Source organism: Anolis sagrei, chromosome 4 (genome assembly GCF_037176765.1).
Source record: "Anolis sagrei isolate rAnoSag1 chromosome 4, rAnoSag1.mat, whole genome shotgun sequence".
In the NCBI taxonomy this organism is placed as follows: Eukaryota; Metazoa; Chordata; class Lepidosauria; order Squamata; family Dactyloidae; genus Anolis; species Anolis sagrei.
This window is the reverse complement of record NC_090024.1, coordinates 87,443,655-87,471,364: the sequence shown is the minus strand read 5'-3', so window position 1 is coordinate 87,471,364 and position 27,710 is coordinate 87,443,655. Positions and strand designations below refer to the sequence as shown.

General features: G+C 41.0%; 1 protein-coding gene across 1 annotated transcript; it reads left to right on the top strand.

The window, feature by feature from the left end:
• RIPK1 (receptor interacting serine/threonine kinase 1) lies at window positions 1–27,583 on the top strand. The gene is made up of 12 exons (XM_060774747.2): window positions 1–162; window positions 3,266–3,468; window positions 6,434–6,587; window positions 8,412–8,549; window positions 11,929–12,157; window positions 12,266–12,415; window positions 13,758–13,834; window positions 14,766–14,859; window positions 17,486–18,067; window positions 22,670–22,738; window positions 24,417–24,560; window positions 26,974–27,583. Exons 2-12 carry the CDS (start codon window positions 3,317–3,319, stop codon window positions 27,264–27,266), a joined length of 2,082 nt encoding a protein of 693 aa, XP_060630730.2. The 5' UTR covers window positions 1–162; window positions 3,266–3,316; the 3' UTR covers window positions 27,267–27,583.
• The last annotated feature ends 127 nt before the right edge of the window (window positions 27,584–27,710 follow it).

Sequence of the window (27,710 nt, the reverse complement as noted above, 5' to 3'; positions counted from 1 at the left end):
GCGTGCTCTTTGGTCACGGCGAAACTCCTCCCCGAGAAAACTTCCGCGAAAGAGGAAGCAAGAGGGGAGCCATCCAGGCGCGCCTCCTTCTTGGAAGGAAGAAGGATCAGAGATCTGTAGGATCGCCTTCCCTCGAAGGGCACAAAAGAGGGCGAAGAGAAGGTAAAGGGCCCAACGGGGCTGCTGCTGCTCCCTCTTCTCCTCTTCCCCTCCCTATTTCTGGAGAAAGTGGCGCCCCAAGGCGCTTCCAAGGCAACTTCCCTTAAAGGACCGACGAGGAAGTGTCCCTTTTCACTGACTAGACCGAGGGCGACCCTATAGCAGAGTCTTGGGTTGGTTGTGGGTGACTTCCTCCTTGAGTTGGTGTTTAGGGCCCAGACGGAGAGGGAGGAGGAAGAGGCGCCCTCGAAAATGAAACTAAGTTGCTTAAGTCGAGTTTCTGCTTCCCTTTTGGTACATCCTTCCAATGTTGGAGGCATCACTTGCATTGGGGGGCCCTGGGTTGCTTCACCCCCACCCAAAAAACAGATCTTGCCAAGGACATCTAGTGCAGTGGTTGTCAACCTGTGGGTCCCCAAGTGTTTTCGCCTACAACTCCCAGAAATCCCAGCCAGTTTACCAGCTGTTAGGATTTCTGGGAGTTGAAGGCCAAAACAAGTTGAGAACCACTGATCTAGTGGGTGCACCTGCATTGTAGGCTCAATACAGTGACACCGCTTCAGCTGCCATGGTTCAATGCTGTGGAGACCTGGGAGGTGCTGTAGTTTGGCCTTCTTTGCCAAAGAGAACAGCAAATCCCAGGATCCTATAGCATTGAGCCAAAGCAGTTAAAGTGGTGCCGATGAAGACGATGCACCTCAGGATAGGGTTGACAGAAGTTATTTATTTATCGTGTCATCAGCAACCAGACATTTGTATTACATTTTTAACAAAACAAACAAACAGACAAAACACAAAGTTTGCAAGCTTGGTAGTTGATTAAATGTCCTTTGACCAGTATCTGGCTACTTGGAGTGCCTCTGGTGTTGCTGCAAGGAGGTCCTCCATTGTGCATGTGGCAGGGCTCAGGTTGCATTGCAGTAGGTGGTCCATGGTTTGCTCTTCTCCACACTCGCATGTCGTGGATTCCACTTTGTAGCCCCATTTCTTGAGGTTGGCTCTGCATCTTGCGATGCCAGAGCGCAGTCTGTTCAGCACCTTCCAAGTCGCCCAGTTTTCTGTGTGCCCAGGGGGAAGTCTCTCATTTGATATCACCCATGGATTGAGGTGCTGGGTTTGAGCCTGCCACTTTTGGACTCTCGCTTGCTGGGGTGTTCCAGTTAGTGTCTCTGTAGATCTTAGAAAACTATTTCTTGATTTAAGTCATTGACGTGCTGGCTGATACCCAAACAAGGGATAGGCTGGAGATGTCACTGCCTTGGTCCTTTCACTATTGGCTGCTACTTCCCGGCGGATGTCAGGTGGTGTAATTTCTCCAGTGGTGTAGGGTGCAGACACCTCGTGATAATGCGGCATGTCTCATTAAGAGCCACATCCACTGTTTTAGCGTGGTGAGATGTGTTCCACACTGGGCATGCATACTCAGCAGCAGAGTAGCATAGCGCAAGGGCAGATGTCTTCACTGTGTCTGGTTGTGATCCCCAGGTTGTGCCAGTCAGCTTTCGTATGATATTGTTTTGTAGCACCCACTTTTTGCTTGATGTTCAGGCAGTGCTTCTTGTAGGTAAGAGCACGGTCCAGAGTGACTCCCAGGTATTTGGGTGCGCTGCAGTGCTCCAGTGGGATTCCTTCCCAGGTGATCCTCAGAGCTCGGGATGCTTGTTTGTTCTTAAGGTGAAAGGCACATGCCTGTGTTTTAGATGGATTAGGAATCAGCAGGTTTTTCTCTGTAATAGGCAGTAAGAGTACCTAGAGCTTTGGAGAGCTTCTGTTCAACCGTCTCAAAGCTCCCTGCTTGAGCAGTGATGGCACAATCATCAGCATAGATGAAACTCTCTGTCCCTTCTGGCAGTGGCTGGTCATTTGTGTAAATGTTGAACATTGATGGAGCAAGCACGCTCCCCTGAGGCAGGCCGTTCTTCTGTTTCTTCCGCCATCTGCTTCTCTGGCTCTGGAACTCAACAAAAAAGCTCCTGATTTGTAGCAGGTTTTCTATGAGGCGTGGGAGGTGGTAGTCCTTTGTGATATTATACATTTTTCTTAGGAGGAGGCGGTGGTTTACAGTATCATAAGCTGCTGACAGGTCTATGAAGACAGCTCCTGAGATCTGCTGCATTTCAAAGCCATCTTCTATGTACTGAATCAGGTTCAGTACTTGTGACGTGCAGCTCTTGCCTTTCCTGAAGCCAGCTTTCTGTGGAATCATACATGGGTCTATTTTTTTCCATAATTCTATGCAAAATAAGTCTCTCCATGGAGTGCTGGGAGTTTTAGTTTGGCTTTCTTTGCAAAAAAGAAGGTCTGGTGCCTCACCAAATCCCAGCATCCCATAGCATTGAGCCAAAGCAGTTAAAGGGGTGTCGAGCTGCATTCATTCTACAATGGAGATGATGCACCCCATAATAGGGTTGGCAGAAGTTGAAAACCACTTTAAAAGGCACACAGCAACATAGCTGGCTGGCAGGAATGGAATGCTTAGGGAACCATCTAGTTGCCATGATGAGCCAGCAATGTTTTCCTTTAGATCAGTGGTTCTCAACCTTCCTAATTCCGTGGCCCCTTAATACAGTTCTTCAGGTTGTGATGACCTCCAACCATAAATAAAATTATTTTCATTGCTACTTCATAACTACAGTTTTCTACCGTTATGAATCGTAATGTAAATATCTGAAATTTGCAGAGTGTATTTTCATTCACTGGATCAAATTTGGCCCAAATACCCGATACGCCAAATACCCAATACTTGTCAGGTTGGTGGGCAGATTGCTTTTGTCATTTGGGAGTTGTAGTTGCTGGGATTTATAGTTCACCTAAAATCAAAGAGCACAATGGAATTCACTTCTGAATCAACATGCCTAGAATTGCACTGTTTGTGTTGCTTGCATGCTATCCAGACCTAAGAATGTTTTTGTTTTGGATACAGTTCCCAGAATCTTCCAGTCAACATGTTTGACTGTACTTGTTAGAGGATTCTGGGAGTTATAGCCTCAAACTATGTTTTCTGAAACTCTGAAACTACTCTCAACAGATTAATAAGGGACCGTACTGTCTGCACTGCTCTGGACTTGTATAACACCTTGTGTGTGTGTGTGTGTTCATATCACAGGCCCTGGATTTTCATTCAATGAACTGGTGAACTGCCTTGTGAATTGCAAACATGTCCTTGGTTGATATCCAGATGAGTTCAGCAGACCTTTTGCACAAAGAGCAACTGGACGCTGGTGGATTTGGAATGATTTCGTTATGTTCCCACAAGAGCCATGGACTTGTGATCTTAAAAACAGTATACACCGGACCTCAACGCAAAGAGTAAGTTGCAGAAAGGCAAGGGATGCTCACCAATAAGCTTTTGTTGATTACTGGCTGGATTGAGCCCTTCTTTGACTGATTGGCTTCTCCCTAACGTTCAATGAGGGCTTCCATGTGGTTTCCATGTCAGTTATGCACCCCATGTTGAATCCTATCCCATCACCTTGAACCATTCCTTTAACTTTGGATTGACATGGCCTCTCCAGCTGGCGGTTTCCTTTAACCAGGGCTAGCATCGTATTTTATTGCCCAATAAAATACCATGGTGTCACCCAGAAGCTCATTGGACTGTCAGTTGAATCATACTCAATTACTGGAAATAGGATAATCGAAGACAGACCAGTCTATGGCATTCCCAGTACTATCCTTCAGCGAAGGGGAAGGAAAAAGATGGACTTAGAAGGAATAGGCAGTGGTTGTTGCTGCTACATTCAGCACACAAACCTGCAGTTGAGGTAGTAAAACAAGTATCATCTACATACAAGATGGTGATGGAGCCAACTCTGAACTTAGCAAGAAACAACATCCAAATTAAAGAGACCACATCCCAATTAAAACAGCATAAAAACACCAGAAGAGTCCTGGCAGATCAACCTAGCTTTTTGTTTCTGGCAGTGGCAAATCCAATGTTCTAGAAAAGCCTGCAAACAAGATAATAGATCTCTTGTGCTGTTGTTTTCCAGCTAGTGAAAATAAATAATTTAAATTAATTCAATTAAATAATTCATTGATATTGGATTTAACAAGTAAAATTCCCCTGAGGTCGCAAATAAGCAGCCATAGAAAAACTCACTGCTGTCTCTGCATCACTTCTTGTGTTGGCCTTACTGTATCCCAGTTGGCCTCTGCCCCAGAGCTAACATGCCACATCTCATCATTAGGGAGCCTCAGTGATTTGGTCTTTAGGTGCCTCTCACCTACCTACATATCAGAGGATCACCTACAGCTTTATTAAATGGTGTTATTAGCAGCAGTACTTCAATGTGGGCATGGCTGGTGGGTCTGTGGGAGCTAGAGTTCCAGTTTACTCTAAGAAAGTGCTCTATTGTGGAAAATTGAAATAAGAGTTCTTCACAACCCAAGGCGGTTGGGGCGTATGGCCACCAGTACCAAGGAAAGCCACCAGTACCAAGGAAAGCCACCAGTAATATATTCCAGCAGGCAGCTAAAAGTTTTGTATGATGACCTATCTATATTGCATGTGCTTGGGTATTAACTCTGCCAGTTATTAGCTTTGCATGCAGGGACATGAGAAAAGTCTCCCACAGAATGGTAAAACATCCAGGTGTCCCCTGGGCAACGTCCCTGCAGATGGCTAACACCAGAAGCGACTTGCAGTTTCTCAAGTCACTCCTGACACACACACACAACACCCTTAACAATAGAGCAAGGGATCCTGTGATCCTCTAGATCTGGTATGGGCAAGCTTTGACCCTCCAGGTGTTTTGGACTTCAATTCCCACATTTCCTAACAACCGGTAAGCTGGCTGGGATTTCTGGGTGTTGAAGTCGAAAACATCTGAAGGGCCAAGGTTTGACAATGCTTGCGGTAGATGTTGGTGGATCCCAGCTTCAACCAGTTCCAAACAGTCTGGACCCTAGTGAGGTGCGATGGGAGCGTGGAGTCTTTGACTCAACCTCTAGATTGTCAAAGACTCCACACCAGTGGTTCTCAGCCTGTGGGTCCCCAGATATTTGGGCCTTCAACTCCCAGAAATCCTAACAGCTGGTAAACTGGCTGGGAATTCTGGGAGTTGTAGGCCAAAACACCTGGGGACCTACAGATTGAGAACCACTGCTCCACACGCAATAATGTCACTCTAAAATCAAGCCTGTTTTGGATGTGAGAGTGGAGTGAGCCTGTAGTATTGTGTCAAAATAATAAAACTGGGATGTGGCACTCTTCTATCACTGAACATTTGGAAAACGGTAGGGTTGTGACTAGTCATTCAGAGTGGCATAGAAATAATTGAATAATATATTAGTAATAATCATAGCATTGCATATATTTGTTGATCTCATATATAAGCCATGAGCCAGGTTGTGGGCCAAAATTATGGAATTTGCTATGACCCATGGATAAGTCAAGGGTAAAGCTTAGGGGCATATAACAATTGGAGGGTTGATGAAGAAGAACAAGGATCCAGTGTGAATGAAGTGAGACGAGAAGAGGTGGTGGGGTTTGGAATCAAGACTCCCATCCCATTACTCCTCCTTTATCCAAACCAGAGGAAGAAAGGAAGCCCTCCCTTCTCATCTTTTTCAGCCTCAGTGGCATTTACTAGAAAAGAAAGATACATTTTGGGCACTCATGAATCAGAAGCAGCTACAGTTTATATAGGAGATTACTACATAAGTGTCACCTTTCAGTGGTGGCCATTTTTAATAGGGCTTTTACTGCACGAGCCTCAATTACTAAGCCCCTATTAAAAATGGCCACCACCACTTTGTTCCCACTTCAATCACACAAAATGTCAGGAAGCACATTTTTACTCATACTATACATATATATATCCTTGAAGTGACTGGACTGACTTTGAGGGAGCTGGGGGTGGTAACGGCCGACAGGGAGCTCTGGCGTGGGCTGGTCCATGAGGTCACGAAGAGTCGGAGACGACTGAACGAGTGAACAACAACAACATATATATATAGACAGACCCCAAACCAACAAGCTTTTAATTCGATCACAGATTATGCCAACATTCGCCCAGTGTTCTCCAAATCTGTTTCACTATAGTTCCCAGAGTCTCCCAGTCAACTGTGAAGATTCTGGGACTTGTAGTCCAGAACACCTAGAGGGCACTACCTGGATTTAGCATTACATTTGCTAGCCGCCATCAAGTATTGGATTGATCTTGTGCAGATGGATAAATCAAGGTTTTGAAGTGAGTGATCACAATCCTGTAGTCCTTGTCTGTTCTTGATTGTCATGCACTATGATAACTCTCCAGCATCTCTTTTTCAGGTGTAATAATTCTCTTCTAGAAGAAGGCAGAATTATGCACAAATTACAACATGACCGTGTGGTCAAGCTTCTGGGCGTCATTTTGGAAGATGGGAACTACTCCCTTGTGATGGAATACTTAGCCAAAGGAAACTTGATGTCGGTACTCAAGGCAGTGAGTAGAGAGCGTGATTGATTACTTGCAGAGAAGCTGACCAGTTGTTTAGAAATAGCATATAAAAATTAGAAAATTATGTTGGTGGATGTCTGACGGTTGTTTCCATTGATATTCTCAGCGTTGCAGTGAAAATGGTTTGGATGTGTAATTCCCAAATGATGGATCAGGATGTATTTAGGATGCAAAGACAAAATAACATCAAATGTTAGGGACTTTGTCTCTCCAAATATATTTTCCGTATGAATCCCATAATGCCTTACTGGCTTTAGCTTCTGATAGTCAAAAGGTGCATGCACTGTAGAATTAATGCAGTGCGACACCACTTTAACTGCCATGGCTCAATGCTGTGGAATCATGGGAGTTGTAGTTTTATGAGATTTTTTCTTCTCTGCCAAATAATGCTGGAACCTCACCAAACAAAACTTATAATGCCATGGCAGTTAAAGTGATATTAAGCTGCATTAATTCTATATTATAGATACACCCAAAACCCTAAGCATCTGTGGGGACATAGATTCTTCACAACTATATATTGCATAAGGAACTGAAAATGCTGATGTTGCAAACCTTACATGAAAGGGTCAAAAATTTATTATTATTATTATTACTATTATATTTATTTATACTCCATTTTATTTCTCCTGCAAGAGACTCAAAGCGGCATAATGTCAAAGCATCAGCATACAATTTAAAATACAAATTATGCAATACAATTTCTATTTTGAAGTCATAATAAACCAAAAACTGAGAGACCATATGTATGTATTTATTTATTTCCTCTAGATGCAATAGCCAAAGTTTCAAATAACGTGGAAAGTTTAAGCAACCACTGAAATCAGGGGAAATATATAGAAACTGGGAGCCCCCGGTGGCGCAGTGGGTTAAACCACTGAGCTGCTAAGCTTGTTGACCGAAAGGTTGCAGGTTCGAATCCGGGGAGCGGCGTGAGCTTCCACTGTCAGCCCCAGCTTCTGCCAACCTAGCAGTTCGAAAACATGCAAATGTGACTAGATCAATAGGTACCGCTCCGGCAGGAAGGTAACGGTGCTCCATGGAACTTAATGTCAGGGGGAAATCTTTACCTTTTCTATAGAAACTAAATTGAACAAATTATGCTGTATAAAAGTATGCTTGGATCTCCTGGTGGCGCTGCGGGTTAAACCGCTGAACCGTTGAACTTCCTGACTGAATCCAGGGAGCGGGGTGAGCTCCCGCTGTTAGCCCCAGCTTCTTGCAGTTTGAAAACATGCAAATATGAGTAGATCAATAGGTATCGCTTTGGTGGGAAGGTAATGGCGCTCCAGGCAGTAATGCTGGCCACAACGCCTTGGAGGTGTCTATGGACAATGCCGGCTCTTCGACTTAGAAATGGAGATAAGCATCACCCCTAGAGTCGGGGCATTAGGAAGGTTGAGAAACACTAGGTTAAACCCTTGTGCCAGCAGCAACTAGACTTAATATCAGGGGAAATGTTTCCTTTTAATAAAAGTGTAGTTATATAATATCCTTAATATTCTCTTTAACTGCCATGACTCAATGCTATGGCATCCTGAGATTTGTAGTTTGATAAGGCTCCAGTACTCTTTGACCTGAGAAAGCTACCCCCCCCCCTTTCCCAGTGTAAAACTCCCATGATTCCATAGCATTTGAGCCATGGCAGTTAAAGTGATGTCAAAATGTAGTAATTTTACAGTACAGATGCATCCTGACTCAGGATCTTTTTGATATTAAGAACAGCAGGTTCTTTTTACTGATTGTATATTATCCATATGAGGAAAACCATGTATTTTGAAACATATTACTCTTTTCTTTCTATTTCAGACTTCTATTCCTTTGCCCTTGAAAGGACGCTTCATCTTTGAGATAATTGAAGGGATGCTTTATTTAACTGAGCAGGGCTTAGTACACAAGGACCTCAAACCAGAAAACATCCTTGTAGATGAAGACTTTCATATCAAGGTATCGTGAGCTCAGTGCTTCTGGCTTCGCCTGTCAAAGGTGGTATATCACTTTTACTGCTAAACTCAAAAGGTGTCTGGGTTTATTAAATATGTACTTTCCTCTTGGCATAGAAAAATGGGAGGGGGGTTAAATAATTTCAATAATAATGGCCATTGCAGCAAGAAGAGGGTGTAGCCCAAAAAGTAGATTTTCTAAACTGTGAGCAAATCCCATCCTCTTTTTTTCAGCATATATCACTGTATTATGCTGCTTTCTCTTGTTTTTCCCCTCCTTGTTGATTTCTATTATTAGCTGGGTTGGGTTGTGGGGAGAGATATAATCAAGTATGTGAGATGGAGCAGGACAGCTAGGATTTCTGCATTTATGATGAAAAAATAATTTCACAATTTCATCTGTTATATCTGTGTTTCTCAACCTTCCTAATGTGCAACCCCTTAATACAGTTCCTCATGTTGTGATGACCCCCTAACCATAGCATTATTTTGTTGCTACTTCATAATTGTAATTTTGCTACTGTTATGAATCATTATATATCTGATATGCAGGGCGTATTTTCATTCACTGGACCAAATGTGGTACAAATACCTGATACGTCCAAATTTGAATACTGGTGGGTATTGATTTTGGAATTTGGGAGTTGTAGTTGCTGGGATTTATAGTTCACCTACAATCAAAAAGCATTCTGAATTCCACCAATGATGGAATTGAATCAAACTTGGCACACAAAACCCCCATGACCAACAGAAAATACTGGAAGGATTTGGTGGGCATTGACCTTGAGTTTGGGAGTTGTAGTTCACCTACATCCAAAGAACACTGTGGACTGAAACAAGGATGGATCTGGACCAAACTTGGGACGAATACTCAATATGCACAAATGTGAACACTGGTGGAGTTTAGGGAAAACAGAGCTAGACATCTGGGAGTTGTAGTTACTGGGATGTATAGTTCACCTACAATCAAAAAGCATTCTGAATTCCACTAATGATGGAATTGAATCAAACTTGGCACACAAAACCCCCATGACCAACATAAATTACTGGAAGGGTTTGGTGGGCATTGACCTTGGGTTTGGGAGTTGTAGGTCACCTACATCCAAAGAACACTGCAGACTCAAACAAGGATGGATCTGGACCAAACTTGGGACGAATACTCAATATGCGCAAATGTGAACACTGGTGGAGTTTGGGGAAAATAGAGGTAGACATCTGGGAGTTGTAGTTGCTGGGATTTATAGTTCACCTACAATCAAAGAGCATTCTGAACCCCACCAACGATAGAATTGGGTCCAACTTCCCACACAGGACCCCCATGACCAACAGAAAATACTGTGTTTTCTGAAAGTCTTTGGCGATCCCTCTTACACCCCCTCGCAACCCCCCAGGGGTCTTGACCATCAGGTTGAGAAACACCTTGCTATATAGTTAGTTGAGCAGACAATAACTCAGTAAGCAAACCAATGCAATTATTTGGCACTTTACACAATTCAAAATTATTATCACAGAACGAGGTACCTAGTAATTCTGACTTCCTGTATATTCTGTTTAACTGTGTTCTATGGAACTGAAGGATTTGTAGTTTGGAGAGCATTAGATCTCTCTGGCAGAGAATTCTAAATATTACAGATAACGTGGACTATAGCACTATAGTTATGTCCTGTGAAAGGACCCCTGGATTCTGATAAATCTACCTGTTTTTATTGAGGACTCCAGGTCCAGATGCCACTGTTAGAATCAAGCAAGCCTGTTCCAATGCCAGGCATGATTTTTTAAAAAGGAACCAATCAACATGACCTGAAGGCTGGAAGGTCCAAAATATTGTTTATTCCAATTTACAGGATTACATACATAATCAATCAATGTCAATAATACCATTTAACAATCAGGAAACAAACTAATAAACAGAGATAGATAGATAGATAGATAGATAGATAGATAGATAGATAGATAGATAGATATAGCTCTGTTCCTGATCTAATATGCCAGGAATGGCTGTACCATGCGCCTTTCCTTTATGTTTAGATTGGTGCACTGGGTTTAAATCTTCCAATACAAACACACCATAACATAGTAATACACTTTATTTATATCCTGTCCTTCTCTCCTAGGGAACTCAGAGTGGATTACAACATTTACATACATAGACAAACAAAGGCAGAGGCTTCTCCTTTCATTTCTGGCTTGTGGAGGCGGTGCTCATTTCAGGCTCTGAAGAGGTGCTTGCTCCATTTTCTAGCTGAGGAGGCTGTGTTGTCACCTCCTGGTTGTGTGGCTGGCAAGGATGCTCAGAGCGTGTCTTTGCCTTTTCCCGCCGAAGCAGTACCTGTTTATCTACTCACATTTGCATGTTTTCAAATTGGCAGGAACTGGAGCTGACAGACGGGAGCTCACCCCGTCTTGCGGATTCGTACTTCCAGCCTTCAGGTCAGCAGTTCAGCATCACAAGGGTTTAACCTATTGCACCATTGCGGCTCCTAGACAACTCATAGACATAGTCTTATTACTGTATTAAGATTTAGGATTCAGGATTGAGCCCCGCTGGTGTGGTGAGTTAAAGCACTGAGCTACTGAACTTGCTGACCAAAAGGTTGACGGTTCAAATCCGGGGAGCGGGGTGAGCTCCCACTGTTAGCCCCAACTTCTGCCAACCTAGCAGTTCAAAAACATTCAAATGTGAGTAGCTAAATAGGTACTGGGCCAGCGGGAAGGTAATGGCGCTCCATGCAGTCATGCCGGCCACATGACCATGGAGGTGTCAGTTCTTCGGCTTAGAAATGGAGATGAGCCCCACTTCCCAGAGTCGGACACGACTAAAATTAATGTCAAGGGGAAGCCTTTACCTTTACTTTTAAGATTCAGGAGAATAGTAAAATTCACACATGACCATTAAGCTCACTCAATGGGTAATTGGTGGCCACTGTCATAGCTTGTAGTCTAAACTACATCATAGGATTGTTGTTATACAAAGTAGGAGGACTATATGAACTGTCTTGAGCTCTTTGTGCAGGAAGCGGAGAAACAATCGCAACAAAAACATTTAACAAAATGCTCATACAATGTCTCAATCAACACTTCAGGATACTTCACTGCTGTGTTTCAGAACTTAGAAACTTGCTTATTTATTTATTTATTTATTTGCAATATTTCTACCCCACCTTCCTCAAACTCGAAGGTGACTCAAGAAAAAGTGCCCAGGATCCTGCATCAAACGTGACTAGTGACCAAGCTAGCTAGATAATTTTGGGAGTGGTAGTCCAAAGACTGTGTTAGTGCTTTGGAAAAACTTTCTCCCATTGCCTTACATAAGGATCCTGCATGTTCTCAGTTGGATTCCAGCTCCTTCTCCCATCAGATCTGTTCCCCAACTTGTCTTACAGATAGCAGACCTTGGTGTAGCTTGCTTCAAAAACTGGAGCAGACTGACGAAAGAGGAGACCAGCCGGCAAAGGAAGATCAAGTGCAGCTCCCAGAGCAATGCCGGCACCCTTTTCTATATGGCTCCAGAGCATTTGCGACATATCAACACTATACCGGTGGAGAAGTCCGACGTCTACAGCTTTGGCATTGTATTATGGGCCATTTTTGCCTGCAAAGAGCCTTACGAGAGTAAGTGTCCGCAGTCAAGAATCTCGTTTTTGCTGATGGACTCCTGCTGTTTCTCATCAAAGTCATGTTTCCCATGTTCATTTCTACCACTATCACCACCCCCTACAGATGCTGTAAATGACTTGCACGTGTGCTTTTGTATCATGAACGGGGAGAGGCCACTTAAGGAAGAAGTAAAAAATAAATGCCCAGAGGAAATTATTACTTTAATGGAACAATCCTGGAGTCAAGAGCCAGAGGAACGCCCAACCTTTGCAGGTAATCAGAATAAAGGGATCTATCAGTTTTACTTCTTCAGCTCACTGTTTATCAATTCATGTTCTCTTCATGAGATGTATTTAGTCCTTTTGTGACTTTTCATATGGTTTTATTAAAACCCAGACAAAAATTTTCACTGGCTAAATTAACAAAGTACAGGTATTCCCAGTCTGGAGACTAATAATTATAATTATAATAATTATTAATATTATTAATATTCTGTTTTTCTCCCCGAGGGGGACTCAGAGTGGATTACAGCATATAAACAGACACAGGCAACCATTCAATGACTTGTTACAATGAAATACAGTGAGACACAAATATACAGACAAAGATAAAGGCTTCTCCTTTCATTTCCGGCTCTGGAGGTGGTGTTCATCTCCGGGGAGGTCTTCTTCTCCAATTTCAAGCTGAGGAGCCTGTGTTGTGCGTAGACACCTCCTGATCGTGTGGCCAGCATGATTGCTTGGAATGTCTTTTTGCCTTTTCCCATCGAAGCAATACCTATTGATCTACTCACATTTACATGTTTTCGAATTGCTAGCTTGGCAGGAGCTAGGGTTAACAGTGGGAGCTCACCCCATCCCACAGATCTGAACTGCCAACCTTCAGGTCAGCAGTTCAGCAGCACATTTAACCCACTGTGCTACGATGGAAGTTCTCATTTATGACATTTCTGAAAAGATACTGCTAAAGATAAGTAGCCTGTTGGAAGAAAAGAGGTGGCCACCTTAATTCAGCATTAAGCACATGATGGAAAATGCAGTTATTCAAACCCAGGCACTTTGCTTAAATGTGTACATGTGTCAGTTTAACTTTTCACCCTCATTCAGATTTTTAAAACCTAAAGTATTCATGGAAAAAAATAGCAATTTTGGATAGTTTCTATCAAAAAGGGGGCAAACAAAATCTTCACCTGTCCTTACTGAGAGGTTATTTACTGGAAAAGGCCAACAGTTTTTGAGAAAGTCCAAAAGGAGAGCAAATACATATGCAAAACATTTTGGATTTGGATGTACATACATAGGGTTGCTGTAAGTTTTTCGGGCTGTATGGCCATGTTCCAGAAGCATTCTCTCCTGACGTTTCGCCTGCATCTATGGCGGGCATCCTCAGAGGTTGTGAGGTCTAAGGCCCTCTGAGAATGCCTGCCATAGATGCAGGTGAAATGTCAGAGGAGAATTCTTCTGGGACATGGCTACACAACCCAATAAACTTACAGCAACCAAGTGATTCTGACCACGGAAGCCTTTGACAATACATTGTACAGACATAGGCAGCAAGTACACAGGGCTGAATTGATAGAACCAAATACACTTTGCTCGTTTTCTTTTTCTTACAGAAATCAATACAATATACAAGCCATTTTACCAAGAGCATTATGAAAAGTATGTTGAAGATGATGTGAGGAAAATAAAAGTAAGTTATCGAACATCTAGGGTTCAGAAAAGGAAAATGTGCCTGATGTTATACAAAATTATGATACTTGATTGCACGTGAACTATAAATCCCAGTACCTACAACTCCAAAATGTCCAGGCAAATTCCCCTCAAACCCCACCAGTATTCAAATTTGGGTGTATTGGGTATGTGTGACAAGTTTGGTCCAGATCCACTGTTGTTTGGGTACATAATGTGCTCTGGATGTAGGTGAACTACAACTCCTATTAATCCCTCCAAAGACCTTAACTATTTTTTGTTGGCCATGGGGGTTCTGTGTGCCAAGTTAGTTCCAGATCCATTGTTGGTGGAGATCAGAGTGCAGTTCTTAGATTGCACGTGAACTATACATCCTAGTACCTACAACTCCTATAAATCATGGCGAATTCTCTCCAAATGTCTCTAGTATGTTCAGTTGCTGATCAATTCGTCTTGTTTGCTGTGCATCATAGAAAACAATAAGAATGGGTTAAGGGAGAGGCAGTGAGCGGGATGATGCAAATTCCACACCAATTGAGAGAGTCAGAAACACTGGGATGTCTGTGATGGGGGATACACATAAAATCTAGGATGAAATTGTCCCCATATGAAAGCCTTCACTTGGGTCATGGGCAGGATGGTGTTTGTGGAGGACATTGGCAGGGCTTTTGTACATGTTCATGGCACTCACTATAACCTGCAATGTCATTGGAGGGAGGGTCATTGGTGTCTCCCGAGTAGTAGGAGCTACAACTGTTTGTGGAGGCAAGAGCTTATATGTGTTAGTGGACATCCCAGCCATACACATACATATTTTCACTTTTATTATGTGTATTGCTTTTTCCTTGAGGGATGGTACCCTGAGTTGTTTAATGATAAAATATCTGTTTATTTGAAATTTTTGCTTGTTTGTTATTTTGTTTTGTGCATAGGAAGTGTATCCTGAACCAATTGAAGTTGTTAAAAGGATGCAGTCCCTCCAAGTAGATGCTGTGGCAGAACCACCAAGTAACAGTGCCCCAACTGGTATTTATTTATATAAAGCATTTTATAATGCCGTTCATCCAGTAGGTCCTGATGGGAAGGGTGTGAACCCTTGTGTATACTATATATCCCAGAAATGGAGAACCTTGAGGCCTCCAGTTAGTTTTGGATTACATTTCCCATTCTCTCTTACCTCTGTCCATGCTGGCTGGGAGTTGAAGCCCAAAACATCCTCACTCCTGGCGTATACCTGATCTTTGGAATTTGTTTCAAGAAGTAATACTGTGTTTTAATAGTTGTCATTGTAACTGCAACTTCTAACAGTATCTCCTTTTTGTTTGATATTTAAAAGTTCCTAAAATTCTTGGTTTCCACTCAGTTATAGTTCATAATGATTTGTGGTTTTTAATTTGTATGGATTTTACATTGTCCATTTGTATGTTGGGAAATGTTGGCAAGTGTTGACTTCAAAATGCTACATATCAATATTATGAATGAACAAATGAAGTTGAAAGAGTGAAACATTGGCCCCTTCTACACTCCCATATAAAATCCATATTATTTGCTTTGAACTGGATTATATAGCAGTGTAGACCCATAATACAGTTCAAAGCAGATAATGTGTCTTATTTGCTTTGATAATCTGGATTATATAGTAGTGTAGAAGGACCCAGAGTTGATGTAATACCACCCTTAGAACAAGCTTCCCCAGCGCAGCACCCTTTACATATAACTCCCATCATTCCCATTTTAGATCCCATCTACACTGCCATATAATATCCATATTATCTGCTTTGAACTGGATTATATGGCATCGTAGACTCATATAATCCAATTTATAGCAGATAAGGTGAAGGTAAAGGTTTCCCCTTGACATTAAGTCAAGTCATGTCCAACTCTGGGGATGGTGCTCATCTCCATTTCTAAGCCTAAAAGTCGGTGTGTCCGTAGACGCCTCCAAGTTCATGTGGCCAGTATGACTGCATGGAGTGCTGCTACCTTCCCCCCGAAGCGGTACCTATTGATCTAGTCATACTTGCATGTTTTAAAACTGCTGTTGGCATAAGCTGGGACTAACAGTGGGAGCCCACTCTGCTCCCTGGATTCAAACCGCCAACCTTTTGGTCAGCAAGTTCAGCAGCTCAGCAGATTAACGTGCTGTGCCACCAGAGGCTCCATAGATAATATGAATTACATGGCAGTGTTGAAGGGGCCTTTTTTCTTTTTTTCTTTTTTGCTCATCTTCTATATTAGGAAAAAGCTCTGTTTGTGAGCATGCGGAGAAGTGAACCTGCTGCAAATGGAGGCAACTGGAGTAGGATTTTACTGGATGCATTCCCAGCGTTGTATCCTTTAATATGGTACTGACAAAATTAGGCCTCTTCTACACTGCCATATAATTCATATTATCAAAACAGATAATTCACATTATCTCAGCCATGTTCACAAATAGATGCTAGCAAAGGCCCCTTCAACACTGACATATAATTCATATGATCAAAGTATGAACTGGATTATATGAGGCTACACTGCCATATAATCCAGTTCAAATTAGATAATCTGGATTTTAAATGGCAGTGTAGAAGGGGTCCTAGGCAAGCCCCTTCTACACTGCCATATTATCCAGATTATCAAAGCAGATAATCCACATTATCTGTTATGAACTGGATTATATGAGTCTATACTGCCATATAATCTTGTTCAAATTAGATAATCTGGATTTTATATGGTGAAAACTTGGCTCTTCGAGCAAACATTCGGAACCTCAGGATAAACAGACAAACTTGAATCAGATAATGACCCAGAAACGGCCAAGACGATGGAACAGATGAGGATTTGAAAGAGAGGACATCGTTTTTAAAATTTTTATTGTTCATTGTTTTTATGTTTTTAAATGTATTGTAGTGTTTCTTTTTTGCTTTTTATCAATGTATGTATTTTATATATGGCATCGAATTGTGCCGACTCTGTATGCCGCCCTGAGTTGCCTTTGGGCTGATATGGGCAGGATAGAAATAGCGTAAATAAATAAACAAACAAATAAATAAATATGGCAGTGTAGAATGGACCCTAGTCAGGCTATGAACTGGATTATATGAGTCTATACTGTGTCTATTGTAATTCTCATATTGTTATGTATCCATATGTTTTATGTAATTATGATGTTATTGTTTATTGTTTGCGTTTTCGGTAGTGTCTTGGTTTTCTTTATTGTAATTGTTGTTCGGGCCTGGCCTCATGTAAGCCGCTCCGAGTCCCCATCGGGGAGATGGTGGTGGCGTATAAATGAAGATTATTATTATTATTATTATACTGCCATATGAACTAGATTTTGTTCAAAGCAGATCATATAGATTTTATACATCAGTGTAGAAGGACCCTCAGTTACAGTTTTTGGTTACAGCTCCCAAATTTTCCAGTGACTGGGAACCCTTCCACACAGCCCTATATCCCAGAATATAAAGGCAGGAAATCCCACATTATCTGAGTGTGGACTCAGATAACTCAATTCTAAGCAGGTAGTGTGGGATTTTCTGCCTTGATATCCTGGGATATAGGGCTGTGTGGAAGGGCCCTAAGGGATTGTGAAAACTGGCTGGGGGATTATGGGAATGGCTATCTAAAAATTGCTGATTTGGATGAAGAATCTTTGCCAACTGTCTTGCAGATCTTCCCAGTTCACTGCACAGCTCTCAGCACCTTGGGAACAACACTGTGGATGAGACCCAGTTTGCCGCTTGTCCGGTGAATGAACCCGTGGAGAGCTGTGAAAATGCCGTTGATCCCTCAGTAACCTTGGAGAGGAAACTGCAAGATGAGCTGAACTACCATACGCATGGCAGCCGAATGGACAGGCAGGAGAACCATTCTGCGTCACACAGCGCTGCGGCGTGGAATGAAAAGAGAAGGATGAAGGTGTCCCATGACCCGTTTACAAAGGGACCCGCTGTCCCTCGGGCACAAGAGTCAAACTCTGTCTCTGGTATCAATCCTAGTAATGCCTTTGGGGGCCCTTATGGTTTTCCTTGGCCATCATCACCAGCTGGGACAGCTCCAGAAAATGGAAATCCGACATTGGATCAAATGAATCCTAATGAGGCAAGGCCTTCACATTCCAGATCATTCGGTGCCGAAGAGCTGTATAGATCGCACTCAACCAGTCCTTTTAGTTACTATAAAACACCTGTACCAGAATCGGAAATAGATAGATTTCCTCATGATGTACCTACAAGCCTAAGTACTCAAACTGGTGAGTAAAGTGGTGTTGTTCTCTTTACCTAATTTGAAGGGGAAATGCACACAGTCATCTTTAGGTATATCAAGAGTGGGCAAGCTTCAGAATTCAGTTATCTTCTTCCTTTTTTCAAACTTTGAGAGCCACCAATTAAAGCCAGGTTAAAAAAAGAACAGAATGAATGCATTCAGAGGAGCATAATGTGTGTGTGTTTTAGCATTTCCAAAAGTTTATTTTGTACAATTCTGCAAAATAACAATGTATTCTATCCTTGATGGTTATACATGTGTTGTGTGGTATGTTCCACATTCATTCACAATGGACTATTTACATATGTCTTCCTATATACCGTATATAGTCAAGTATAAGCTGAGTTTTTCATCCCTATTTTAGGCTGAAAAAGCCCCACTTGGCGTATACTCGAGTCAAAGCTATTTATTATTTTACTCTGCAATTATTATTTTATTACATTTCATATTTTACTCTATTTATTACAGTGTTTCTCAACCTGGGGGTTGGGACCCCTGTGGGGGTCACGAGAGGGTATCAGAAGGGTCGCCAAAGATCATCAGAAAACACAGTATTTTCTGTTGGTCATGGTGGTTTTGTGTGGGACATTTGGCCCAACTCTATGGTTGGTGGGGTTCAGAATGCCCTTTTATTGTAGGTGAACTATAAATCTCAGCAGCTACAACTCCCAAATGTCAAGTCTATTTTCCCCAAACTCCACCAGTGCTCACATTTGGGCATATTGAGTGTTCGTGCCAAGGTTGGTCTAGACCCGTCATTGATTGAGTCCACAGTGAACTACAACTCCCAAGCTCAAGATCAATGCCCACCAGACCCTTCCAGTATTTTCTGGGAGTTCTGTGTGCCAAGTTTGGTTCAATTCCGTTGCTGGTGGAGTTCAGAATTCTCTTAACTATAAATCCCAACAACTACAACTCCCAAATGACAAAATCAATCCTCCCCAACCCCATATGGGGTATTTGGGCATATGACGTTTTGCCAAATTTGGTCCAGTAAATAAAAATAGATCCTGCATATCAGATATTTACATTACGAGTCATAACTGTAGCAAAATTACAGTTATGAAGTAACAATGAAAATAATGTTATGGTTGGGGGTCACCACAACATGAGGAACTGTATTAAGGAAGGTTGAGAAACACTGATTTATTATTTTTATGATTACATTTACATTATTTTACTCTATTATTTTTATTAGATTTCTTATTTTACTCCATTCATCATCATCATCATCATCATCATCATCATCATTACATTTATTATTTTCTCTATTATTGTTATTCTCACATTTATTATTATTTTCTTTATTATTGCTATTATTACATTCATTATTTTGCCCCATTTATTATTATTATTATTATTATTATTACATTTGATATTTTAGTCTATTATTACTGTTATTATTACATTCCCATTATTTTACTCTTTATTATTGGAAGCACATTTACATTGAAGAAGGTTAGAATAACACATTTACACTGAAGAAGATTAGAATCATGGTTTAATCAGAGTTTGAGAGTCCTGTCTTAAATTATAGTTTTATGTAAATATTAAAAAAATTAACCCCATGATTCCTCAATTAATGTAAGTTTATTGGTATCTATTTTTATTTTGAAATTTATTAATAGCTCCTGCATTTCCCACCCTCGGCTTATACTCGAGTCAATACATTTTCCCAGTTTTTTGTGCTAAAATTAGGTGCCTCAGCTTATATTCAGGTCGGCTTATACTTGAGTATATACGGTACATCCTTTTAAAATACTGATATTTAATGATTTTTTTCATAATAAAAAAAAATCCATGTTGCCCACCCATCTCTCTGAACACATATTTCCTCTATACTGTTATATTTTTCCATGTACACAGTTTTCTTAATGTCTGTATTATGATTATATTGGCCTCATGCTTTTAAACCCATTCCATATATGCCATCTATTTATTCTTTGTTTCTTCTATTATATCCTCTTGTGTATCATGCCTCGTTACACTTATTATTTGAAATTGAACCTGATCATTTATTTATTTACAGTATTTATATTCTGCCCTTCTCACCCCACAGGGGACTCAGAGTGAATTACAATGTACATATACAGGGCAAACATTCAATGTCATAGACACACAACATATATAGACAGACACACAGAGGGCATTTAACATTTCAGCTTCATGAGGGTATTCCGGCTGTTGCTTCACCGTCCGTTTGTGACGCTGATGGAGTACTTCCTCATTCTTTGCATGCTTGCTGGAGATTTTTATGGCATTGCAAATTAGTTAAATTAGCCTCCTGGCATTAGCGGTACCTAAATTTCCTACTTGACAGATGCAACTGTCTTTCGGGCTGCAAAGGTTGACAGCGATCTACACAATGGTTGGAAGCTCACTCCGACCCGAACTGGTTTGAACTCATGACCTTTCAGTCAGTAGTGATCTAATGCAGCTGACTCCCAGCCAACTGCGCTACAGTCCCGGTGCTCATACAAATAACTATTCCAATTTTCCATCATCCCATTTTTTTCCATCTTTCCACCCCCATGTTATTATTGCTTGTCCTACCCGGATCATACCTTTGAACAATTTGTGTTCCTTTGTAATGATTCTGGCATTATTCCCAATAATAAATTTACTTGTAGATGAACTTAAATATTTTTTCCATCAACTTATCTAGTGTGCTGAATACCAGAACTCGGGGATCTTGCAGTCTTTTCACACAAAAATAAATTTTCATTTGCCCCAAACATTCTTCATTTCAGCAAAATAATCTAGAGCAGGAAAGGAGGAAGAGATTGATGTATGTATTTATGCATAAATGCTGCTGTTAAATCCTTGAAACCCAGAAAACCTTGTCAATCTGCAGCAAAGTATCACCCAGAAATCTGTTGGAGCAGATGGTCGTCCAGAAGTGGCTGGACTGAAGCTTGCCAGTTTAGCCAATACTGATAGATTAGGGGAGCTGCTGTTCAAAAACATCTGGAATGTCATTTCTGCCCACTCCTGATGTGGAAAACCCTGATTCCCAAGTTACATCACAAATGAAAATTGGTAATTTGCTCTTTTGTGTTTGAACCTATATTTTTTGACAAAAATTCACACTGCTTATTGGTCATGTAAATACATCCTTTCTCCCCGACTTCAAACTCATCTTGAGCAGCTTTTTATTTCGTGTCAAAAGCATTGTATAAACAAATTAGTATAAAACCGATTAAATAGAGGGAACACAAGCGGATAAATTATTTTAGACCAAAAACGGGCAACAGTGATCGCATTGTCTGCATCTCGAAACAGTTCTTCCTCTGTGCATGAGGCAGGGCATTGTGGACAAGCACACAGATGCGGAGTTGTTTGTTCTGCCCCACAGTCGCACAAGGTGGAGGATTCTTCTAGGTCGTGCCATTTAGCCAGGTTGTCTTTTGATCTTCCAACACCACTTCTGAATCAGTTCAGGAACTTCTTTCTGAGTTGCCCATTCTTGGTTTGCCCCTAACATATATATACATTTCTGTTTATTACTTTGTGATATTTCAGTTTCACTCTTCTTTAAGGTACCATTTTTGATCTGCCACCTCATGGTGTTTTATCCTCACAAGAAATCCCATGAATTATGTTAGACTAAGGCCCCTTCTCCACTGCCATATAAAATCCAGATTCTCTGCTTTGAACTGGATTATATGGCACTGTAGACTCATAGAATCCAGTTCAAAGCAAATAATGCGGATTATCTGATTTAATAATCTGGATTTTATGGCAGTGTAGAAGGAGCCTGAATCTACACTGTCATATAGTCCAAAGCAGATAATAAGTATAAAAAATAGCAGCGTAGATGGGACCTCAGATAGGGATGATATGAGTTGTAATTGGCCAGCTAGATTTCCATTGAATAGCTTTGTAGCTTCAAAGCCTGGCTGCTTCCTGCCAGGGGGAATCCTTTGTTGGAATTCTGATTGTTTGTTTCTTGTTTGGAATACCCCTGTTTTCTGAGTGTTGTTCTTTATTTTAGAGTTTTTTAAATATTGGTATCCAGTATTTGGAGTGGCAAGGCTATTCAATGCTAATCAAGGTGGCCAATTACAACATTCACACTTGCCTCAAACAGACAAGAGTTCTTTCTCCCACCCTGGACATTACACAAATATATAAACCTCACTTGCCTAGTTTCCAACAGACCTCAACCTTTGAGGATACCTGCCATAGATGTGGGCAAAACGTCAGGAGAGAATGCTTCTGCAGTATGGTCATACAGCCTGAAAAACTCACAGCAACCCAGTAAAGGCATTGTTACATTTTTTTAAAATCTGAGAACACTGTATAGGTCTTCTAGCACAATCCATAGTCAACTTCCCCAGGAAGTTGGCCATAGAATCACATTGGAGAACCTAGAAATTCCTAGAGAGAGGATACTAGAGGATAACTGGAAAACATTAACCATATAGTCACATTGTGGAACCTAGAGATTGCTAGACAGAACATCTTAAATCTGTGAATAATCAAATATGCCAAAGTCAAAACCACAAATGGAGAGGTCATGCTATACTCTTGAAAGTGTAAACCGTAGATAGGTATTCATGTTGATACCTTTTGCATAACTTTTTAGGTCTAAGGGAATCAAGGCCCGTTAAGAAGAAGAACTTTGCCTATACAGCCTCACCCATGGATAATACAGGTAAAATAACATTTTATAAAGATTCAAAGATGGGCAAGTGAATTATCTTTGTGTAGTTATTTTGAATAATGAAGAATCTTAAGGATAAATTATCACTTGGTAGCTTACAGATGGATAGACTCAATTGATGAAGCCAACACTCCGAGTCTGTGTGAAAGGATGAATTTGCTACTTTTAACAAATTCAGGTTTTGGGGATGGCCATCTGTTGGGGGTGCTTTGGTTGTGTGTTCCTGCATGGCTTGGGGTTGAACTGGATGTCCCTTGTAGTCTCATTCAATTCTATGGTTCTATGAGTTTGTTGAACTGAGTTGAGCTTTGAACTGAGTTACGTGGTCAATATAGATGGGGCCATAGAGCGGCCATGGGGCAGAATGCTCATTTGAGGCCCTTTCTGAGGCTAGCAAAGAACGCAGTAGTTAGTGTTGGAAAATCCAGCTGTAGTCTCTTTAGGGAGCATGTTGCTTTGTCTTAAAGATATTAATAACTTGGAAATTGAAAGAATATTCAGAAATATTTCATAAATTGTGAATATATATATATATATATATATATATTATATATTCAAATCTTAAAAAGAATTCCGTGCAAAATGTCCATAGGGCTGTTTTCTGGGAAACATTTTCTACACACAAAGTGACATTTTATGTGTGGAAAGTAATACTTTGATGAAGAAATAAATCCTGCTTGGAACATACAGCTTTCTGAACAGAAGTTTCAAGGGAGAGTGTATATTTTGGGCAACTGCAATTTCAACTTCAAAGAAACATTTTAAAAACTCTACTAGTCAAATATATGTTTTTTGTGCAGTGGCATGTCTTTGTCCCTGGCAGTTTGAAGACATGGTTTATCAGTTTAACTGTTGAGTTACCTGTGTGCCATTACATGAATTCTTGTGAACATCCATTTTTCAAAGGGCTGACTTCTAACAAGGTTATGCCTTTTCTTGAATAGTGGTTTTCAAAAGGTGGTCTCCAGATGTTCTTGGAGATTCACATTTGGCAAAAGGATATGGCATCATTTTTCCTTTTCAAAAAGGTTATGAATGCCATTTTCCCCCAATACTATAGGCATATAGTATTGAGAATACATTTAATATGATTTAATGTGATACGAATAACAATGGACTGACCACAGACACTGATTTTAAAATGGCATGATTTTAAACAAATGTTTTATTAATGTAATGTATTTTAAATGAATTGTTTTAACTGTATTTTATGATCATGATTAGCACGAAAAGGAGTGCTTACTGTGAAGCTGCCCTGAGTCCCCCCTCAAGGGTGAGAAGGACAGGGTACAAATGTACGAAATAAATAAATAAATAAATAAATATAATGTTATTAAGATTTCTATTTTAAATGCAAAGTATCTGTAAACACATTCTGTATTGGGTTGTTGTAGGTTTTTTCGGGCTATATGGCCATGTTCTCTCACTACCTCTGAGGATGCTTGCCATAGATGCAGGCAAAACATCAGGAGAGCATGCCTCTAGAACATGGCCCTATAGCCCGAAAAAACCTACAACAACCCAGTGATTCTGGCCATAAAAGTCTCGACAATACATTCCATATTTTTTTCTTTAAACTGTCCCCATTTTATTTTTTCTATTTCATGTTAATGCTTCTTTTTTAAAATGAGCGTTGTTGTATTGCTGTTTCTTAATATCATGTTCACAGGAGAACCTCCACGTTTCAACATATTTAACAGTACTGGAATTCAAATAGGCTCTTACAACCACTTGGAAATTAAAGACCAGTCACTGCCCAGCATACCTCCAGCTCCTGTTCTCTATAATAGCAAAGCCTACCATGATCTATTCAGTAAGTAGGAAAGCAAAACTGTCTTCTTCAGCACTTACTGTTCAAAGAGTTTTAGCACAGAATCATCTCTTCAGTCAAGATAGATCATGCCCAAATATTTCTCGTTGTCTAGTTAGAGCAGGGGAGCTAAGAAAGCAAGAGGAGTTGTAGTTTTACAAGGTATTTAGCCTTCTTTGCTAAAGAGTTCCAGTATCTCATCAAACTACAACTCTCCGGATTCCATAGTATTGAGCCATGGCAGTTATAGTGGTGTCAAACTGCATTAATTTTACAGTGTAGGTGCACCCTGAGAATGCTATTCTCCTCTTGAGTCAGGGCTTCTTGGCAAAGCCAGGTAGAAAAGCTCCCACTGGTCCTTTAGTTGGGGACTTGTTGGTGTCAGGGGTGTGTGGAGTTGTCTGGCTTGAGGAAGACTCCAGGATTGTTGTTGTTGTTGTTGTTGTTGTTGTTGTGTGCTTTCAAGTTGTTTCAGACTTAGCTTGACCCTGAGTGAGGGCCGAGTAAATGACCTTGGAGGGCCGTATCCGGCCCCCGGGCCTTAGTTTGAGGACCCCTGCTCTAGCCTTTCACAAATAAAAATCAGCCTGAGGGCTGAGAAAAGCCGTATATAAATGAAGTAAACAAACAAACAAACAAACACAAGCGACAAAAGAGTGCACTCAAGATGGTAAAAGTCATTGACAAGGAAGAATAGATAAAGTGAGGTAGCAGCAGTTTGCATTTGCCTGAGTCAACTGAGCCTCCCTCTGAATTAATTGAGTCCAAACCACTTATATACTTTGTACTCAGTTTGCAGCAAAATAAGTAAGCTGAGGACCAAAAGTGGGAAAGGAACAGGTAATTGGGACAACAGAGGATTCATCTGGACTGTTTCTGACAAATCAAAACAGATGGTGGGCTAAGAATGCTTGGCTTGCCCAGGCATCAAGAAAAGCCAACACGTGGTAAGTGGTGCAGGCTTGTACTCCTTGGATGTAGGGCAAGTTAGAAATGCATTGATCAGCAGATTTATTACTAGAGTGGTTTGGGCAAAACTAATTCTTAAAAGCACACAAAATGGCTAGGCTTTTGACCATTGTGTGAAGCAGATCTGTGCATGTACTCACAATTGCATGTGTAGATTTTTCCCGAATGGATCAGGACTTTCCCTTGGAAAGAACCTCACAACACAAGCAAGCAGACATTTATTTATTTGCAGTATTTGTATTCTGCCCTTCTCACCCCGAAGGGGACTCAGAGTGAATCACAGAACACATACACGGCAAACATTCAATGCCGTTATACACTGACAAAACAATCAATTGTATATAGATAGAGGTGATGCTTTCCCATCTTTGGCATTTTGGAGGTATGCTTGATCCTGACTATGGGATGGTGCTGTTTCTCCGCTTTCCCTGTCAAGAGCTTTTGCTCATAAAGTTCCTCCTTGATCAGATCGACAACATTTTTCTGGCATTTCCTTATGGGTGTCTTAAATACCACCTTGCTTAAGCAGTACCTATTTACCTACTCACATTGCTGCTTTCGAAACTGCTCAAATTGCCGGCAGTTTTCTGGCATTTCCTTATGCGCAACTTAAATACCTCCCTGATTAAGTGGTACCTATTTACCTACTCACATTACCGTTTTGAAAACTGCTCAGAACGCCAGCATTTACCTGGCATTTTCTTATGGGAGCCTTAAATACCTCCCAGCTTAAGCGGTACCTATTTTTACCTACTCACATTACTGTTTTCAAAACTGCTAGGAAGGCAGAAACTGGGCTAAAGGCCAGGAGCTCAGCCCAACCTTGGCTTTGAACTGTCAGCCTTTCGGTTGGCAAGATTAACCTACTCACATTAATGTTTTACCTATTTACTTACTCACATTACTGTTTTTGAAACTGCTCGAATCGCCGTCATTTTTATTGCATTTCCTTATGGGCACCTTAAATACCTCCCAGCTTAAGCGGTACCTATTTACCTACTCACAATTACTGTTTTCGAAACGGCTAGGTAGGCAGAAACTGGGCTAAAGACCAGGAGCTCAGCCTGACCTTAGCTTTGAACGGTCAAGCTTTCGGTTGGCAAGATTAACTGCAGCTGGCGATTATCCTGCTGTGTTAAAGCCCGGCCCAGAGCATGTAAAGCTGCTTCACGTGATGGCTGGATGTTGGGAGCAGAGTAGAACAAAGATTTCCTAAAAGTGACTATAATTTGACGTCAGCTCCTAAAGTTTTGCAGCTTGGAATGTTGTGACTTTCTGTAACTCTTTTCTTTTGGGGAATTTTGAATCAAAAGAGTAAATATTTTATGTTCTGATGGATCCAGTCTTCTCTATCTGCTATACACTTTTCAGGCATTAAAAGTGTATACAGAAAAGAGGAAAATCTGTTCTGTTACTGAATGTACTCCCTTCCTTTCTCTACCACCAGAGAGCACCACTGTTGTTTCTGACACACATCTCAACATCGTAAGGGACAATGTGGGAAAGCACTGGAAAGACTGTGCCCGTAAACTGGGTTTCAGTAATGCAGAGTTGGATGAAATTGACCATGACTACGAACGTGATGGACTCAAAGAGAAAGTTTACCAAATGTTTCAGCGGTGGCTAATGCGACAAGGCAGCAAAGGGGCAACCGTGGGGAAGCTGGCCTTAGCTCTCCATGCGTGCCACAGGATAGACCTTTTGAACAGTCTTGTCAAAATTAACAAGGAGTCGAAATGAATAAGAAATGAGAGACATCCGGAGAACTCTGCTTTTTGAGAGACAACTTTTCTACAAGTAACATGTGTTCGCTTTTCCCTTTCATTGCCATACGAAATGCTTTGACTGCTGCCAGATCTTCACCATGATGCTGCCGGAATAACAGTGATAAAAAAAAATGTGATTATTCTTCTTTCAGCTAGGCTCACCTGATTTCTATAATCAAACCTACTCTCTATGCAATGACACCATAAAATAAAAAGAGGGATCGATATTTTACAACATGTTACCAAATGGTTTATGCATTTGCATACTTTTAATAAAAAAATATAAATGGGCACAGGGCTATTCTTTCCTGAGTTCATTCTGGATCATTATTATTACTGTCAGCACTAGTGTCATGTCTCAAATCCATAAATGACATTGTATATTGATTTTAACATGGGAATAATTTTATTTCAGATA

What these genes read in the sequence shown, in the direction of transcription:
- RIPK1 (XM_060774747.2), top strand. Translation starts at nt 3,317, where the DNA reads ATGTCCTTGGTTGATATCCAGATGAGTTCAGCAGACCTTTTGCACAAA. An exon ending in ATGATGTGAGGAAAATAAAA is followed by an intron (nt 13,835 to 14,765) that starts GTAAGTTATCGA and finishes TTTTGTGCATAG; the next exon opens with GAAGTGTATCCTGAACCAAT. An exon ending in AAGCCTAAGTACTCAAACTG is followed by an intron (nt 18,068 to 22,669) that starts GTGAGTAAAGTG and finishes ATAACTTTTTAG; the next exon opens with GTCTAAGGGAATCAAGGCCC.